This window comes from Gavialis gangeticus, unplaced genomic scaffold, assembly GCF_001723915.1.
Source record: "Gavialis gangeticus isolate Ggan-Ray unplaced genomic scaffold, GavGan_comp1, whole genome shotgun sequence".
NCBI classification, from domain to species: Eukaryota; Metazoa; Chordata; order Crocodylia; family Gavialidae; genus Gavialis; species Gavialis gangeticus.
Window position 1 is genome coordinate 179,576,230 of NW_017729024.1, and position 5,157 is coordinate 179,581,386.

The 5,157-nt window shown below is 43.1% G+C and overlaps 1 protein-coding gene across 1 annotated transcript in view; it reads right to left on the minus strand.

Moving 5' to 3' along the window:
• Positions 1 to 5,157, minus strand: part of DYM (dymeclin) — a 400,582-nt gene that overhangs the window by 212,647 nt on the left and 182,778 nt on the right. The window contains exon 11 of the mRNA XM_019518147.1: positions 1,329 to 1,442. Coding sequence (XP_019373692.1) covers positions 1,329 to 1,442 — 114 coding nt within the window. The remainder of the gene's footprint in view (positions 1 to 1,328; positions 1,443 to 5,157) is intronic.

The window sequence follows — 5,157 nt, forward strand, 5'->3', positions numbered from 1 at the left end:
TGTGGGAGAAGGGTCCAACCTGGCCCCCAGCAGGACCTCAGCTAAGAAGCTTGGGGGGTACCCAGCAGGGAGACTCCTTTCCCTCATCTGCAGCCATCAGAAGCGGCATGAGTTCCTTGCTCCACTTTCTGCGGCACAAGAAACTCTGGTGGGGGGAACAGTAGAAAGGAGCCCCCTGCCACGGGGGAGCCCAGCCCAACCCTCCCCCCACCCCCTCAAGACCCCAGCCAGAAAACTGGGGGAAGGAAGCATGCCTGGCAGGCTGCGTCTCCCTCTCCCTCCCTACCAGAATTTCCCACATAGCAAAAAGTTGCACAGGGAACTCACGCTGTGGCTGCTCCTGCAGCTGGGGAAAAGGAGCACCCCCAGCTTACTGCTGAAGTCTTAGGGGGCTGGGCCGGGCTCCACTGTGGCAGGGAAGCTGCTTGTCAATCCCTCCCGCCAGATTTCCCAAAGCAGCAAAGTGGCACAGAGAACTTGTGCTGCCACTGTTGTCTGCAGCTGGGGAGAACGTGCACCACAGGACCAGGCAGCAGCATAGACAGAAACCCTCTTTCCCCCCTATGCATTCAGTGTAACATCTGTACCTAGCCTTACAGACTACCTAATTGAGAGGCATAAGATTTTCTAGGCAACAACCTATTTCATACATAGCATCTGACAAAATAGGTTACTGCCCATAAAATCTCATGTCTCTCTGAATGAACTAGTCTCTCAGGTGCCCTGCCTTCTGCCTAACTTCAGGCTAACACACCTAATTATCTATCTATGGGGAGAAGACAGGAAATGAAGTTTGCTATCTTCAGAAAGCCCACTACCCCTTGCTTTTGCACAGGTCACTTAATGATATGCACCAGAACACAAAAATTTAATTTTTAAAGTTGTTTCTGAACAGCAATGATTTTCTCCCATCCCAGTTACATCATCAGCTGATAGAACACTATTAATTAATAAAAGCAAAGCTAAAACCATACTTCTGGACACTTTAATACAAGTGGAAAGTACCATCTATAACACAGTTATATGGGAGGCTAGTATTTCTTCTCTGACCTGAAGTCTGTTATTTTCTTTCAGGAACCAGACATAAGTAATACATCTGGGCTAAGAATTTTTGTGATGAAAGCAACTACATAGAATAGATACCATCAAATTTATTTAACAAATTTAGAAGCAGTTAATACTGTATTTAAGTGCTGCCCTCCCTTGCCTCTGTGCCTGGGTGCCAATTTGCTGCACAAAAAGTTCTCTCTCTGTTTGTTTTAATCACTGTTTGGAACTGAATTCACACCAATTAAAGACTGCAAAGAAGTGTTAAAAATAACTCTTACCCTTGTCCTTGTCATGTTGTACTGAATGGTTCTTATTACCACCAGTATAAGGAGACTCCCCAGTGAAATCTCTGTTAGAACACGCTCCGAGTACCAAGTAATATTTTTCAATATCTGCAAAGAAGAACAAAAAAGGTCTTTAACACTATCCCTCAATTATGAATGAGAGGCATAAAATCATACAGTTCCCTGGACTCTCACTTTCCCCAAAACAAATAAATTAGCCTCCACGATCAGCCCATTACAGTGTATTGTGTTCTGGCATCTTACAAAGGACCCTGCAGTATTTTCCAACCTGCAGATCTCATCATGTTGCATTGATGACCTCACATGGAGAGGTCTGGTGTGGAGACAGATAAATAAAAATGCTGGTGTGCTGAACCCACTCACTTTGAGAAGTATCGGTATACACATATACACAAAATGAACGCATCTTGAAAGACAACTTAAGGGACCAGTAACATTCAGTTGATTGATAGACATGGCCTTATAAAGTTGGAGAAATAGTGTACTCAGTACACTTGCGATTACTTCAGACAAGCTAGTAAAAAGAGAGGTTGCTTTACAAGGGTGCTTCTATGGAGAAATTTCATTTTGTACAAATAAAAGTCATTCGTAGGGGATTTATTTAAAAAGAGCACAGCACCACAAACAAATCATATACCAGGGAGCATATGCAGCAGACCTTTACTAGTCAGCCTCTTGTCTTAAAAAACATTCTAAAATGTTACCATTCTTGGGCAACAGTGTCTCTTTTTATCAGGACTTTCAGTGGCACCAGGAACTACCAACACCCTGAACCACTGCCCATGTGAACCTTATGGTTTCATAGTTTCTAGGGCTGGATCTGCTTGCCTTTGAGATGGCAAGCAGATTTCTCCATTCTGAAGCAAAGTAAAGTCAGACGCTCTCCTCTAGTCTGCTGCTCTTTATGGGGCAGAGGATTTACAGGGTAACCCTCCCAATAAAAAAGACAGTGTGGGGACCTAGCAGCCAAAGACAGACATGAAGGAGCAACCAATGAAGCATCCAAGAGACAGGGAATAGATGGGACTTGGAAATATTCAGGCTTCTAGCAACTTCATACCCTTTACACCCACTTCTTTTCTGAGCATAAGGGGGAGGTTAAGGGTCTTTGTATAGTTATAACTCCTGCTAGCAGGAGCGTGGGAGGTGTCTACAGCAAGATGGAGGGAATATGATAAAGGCTTTAAAATCTTTTATGTATCATTTCTTTGAAGGATCTTAAAAAGTTAGTTTGATAAAATTCCATCACATTTAAAAAAAAAAATCATGAACTGCCTTATGAACCACATATAGGCTTCCTAAACAGGGCGGCGGTCAGTGTTCTGAAGTCTGCAGGGGATTTGTAGGTATGCAGCAATAATGTTCCTGACTGCGAAAAGCTTTCACAAAATCTGGAACCAAGGCACGAGAGAGAGAGAGCGCGAGAGAGAGAGAGATGAGTGGTACAGTAAAAGACACTACAGCACCAACTGCAGAAGATAAGTGTATAATGGTATAAAAAAAGTCCTGGCATTGTGATTCAACCCTATCACAGGGCAAATCGCTTCTCCTTTGAAAATAAATATATTAACTATGCCTACACAGCAAAAGCCCTGCGATGATACTATAGTCCATGGCAATGATTTAACCTGGAAGAATATTCTTCTCAGGGCTGCTCAACTTCTCAGTGACTGGAAGCCCCAGCCCCAGGAGCTACACTAGCAGGGATTGCACTAGTGGGGTCCACAGTTCCCCTCCCAAAGCTGCACACGTGTGCACCTTGCCACTGTGCCTTGCTTCACCTGCAGCTCCCTGGGGACTCCCCTGTGGCACCACGCCACATGGGTGCTCTGGGCTGCTGGTTCCCCATGCACCATGCCACCCCACCCCATCCACTGGGGATGGGTCAGGGAGTGGAAGCTGGAGAAGGGAGGGGGAGCCCCAAGCCCCTGGCTGCTGCTGCAGCCAAAGCAAAAGGCTGGGAGCCTGAGGAGGGGAGAAGGGGCCTGCATGTTAACACCTTGCTAACTGAATGATGCCTGATTGAAAGAATAAATGCATGACTTGAGATGCAGAGACCCACAACTCTCGTGGACAGAAATGACAGAGGATACGGTCAGCATTTTTTATATTCAGCTTTTAAATTTACAAGTGAAAGGTTAATTATACAGCATATATTTAAATTATGGGATGGGGTGTTTGCTGATCACCGAAAGAATGTCAGGAGTGCGTGCCACACATTTTTAATTTCCCTACATTTAGTTTGTCATTTCAAACTCAAATTTCATAATTAGGAAATTAATAATTGCTGTAATACATGATGTTCAGGCCATTTACTGATCACATAACACCCCACATGGTTATGTCCCCTCTGCTGCTTTTTAAGCTCTTAAACGCCTTCTATTAAAGGACTTTAATGTCAAACATTATTTCCTAATTAACATATGATTTAAAGGAAAATTGTTAAACCATGTAAAGTGCCTAATGGCTTGTTTTATACTTCAGTGCTCTGTGCCAACTTTAATTTGTATATGGAGAAGTGGCTGGTAGAGATCTGCTGCACTTGCATTCTCCTCTGCCTCTCTGTGCTCTTCCTCCTCTCCCTCTATGCAATCTGCTACTGGCATATTTCATCTGCAGTTAAACAAGCAGACAAGCTGCTTCCCACTTGCACTACTGAGTGCCCATAGCTTCTCCCCCTTTGATGCAGCATGTGCAACTCCCATTAATAACAGCTGTATTTACAAACACATTTTGGAGGGACATGAGACCTCAGACAGCAGCTATCCAAAACACAATATTCAGCATTCATCCCTTTACCTGTTTCTAAGAATTACCATTAACCCTGACATGAGATCCAAAGAGTCAGTTTATTAATGTGGTTTTATCCCACTCAGCCCAGACTTTAGATCTTATGCTTTGCTTTATACTATTTACTATGAATGCTGTTTGCATTAAAGTGCTTTGGAAGAGTACTAGTTTCTTACACTGAAGGGAAACATGGGCAGAAGAATTTCGTAACTGGAGTGAAAGAGGGCTACACCTCAGCCCATGAAAGATCTCAACATATTAGGGACTGGAATCCATATTGTTTGTTACTGGCGTTAGTTTGTGTCCCTTCAATATATAACGCAGTGGATGCAAGTGTTGAAATTTAATCCAGTTTGTTTTTATAACTTTATTATGGAAATTGTGAATCTCAGAATTTTATTAGAAATGGAAAGAAATACATTCATTACCCTTCCAGCTGCCAATGCAGGATTGCTTCCTACAGTGCTTTGTTCAGTCCAGTTTTAAATGACTCAAGCAATTAAGCTTCCCTTGGTAGATTATTCCACAGGCTAACAGATCTCTGTGCTAGGAATTTTTTCCTAATTTTCAGCCTACTTTCTTCTCTTTGCCCAACCTCAACTCATTTCTACTTATACTCCACTAAATCATTACAGGCATTTCCTTTCCCTCAGCACTTACTCTTCAGATGTCATATAACCCTTTTATACAGTTTCACTTTAGTCACCCTCTAGCTAAGCAATATAACTTGTTTCTTTATTTTTTCAGATTTTCTATTAGAAGACTTTAGTATATAGAAAGTTCCCAGAATCACATGCTGCAGGTTCAATCTCAAAAGTAACTTTTTAAGAACTTGCTGATGCCCTTTTTGGTCACAGATGAAGAGATCTTGACTCCCCATCCACCACCATGAAATTATATAACAGATTCAGTCTACTTATTGGTAACTGTATTGGTCAGGGGTGTCAAAGATCCAACCTGCGCAGTCCCATCATCCAGCTCATAGTGCTGCCCCCGGGGGGGGGGGGGGGGG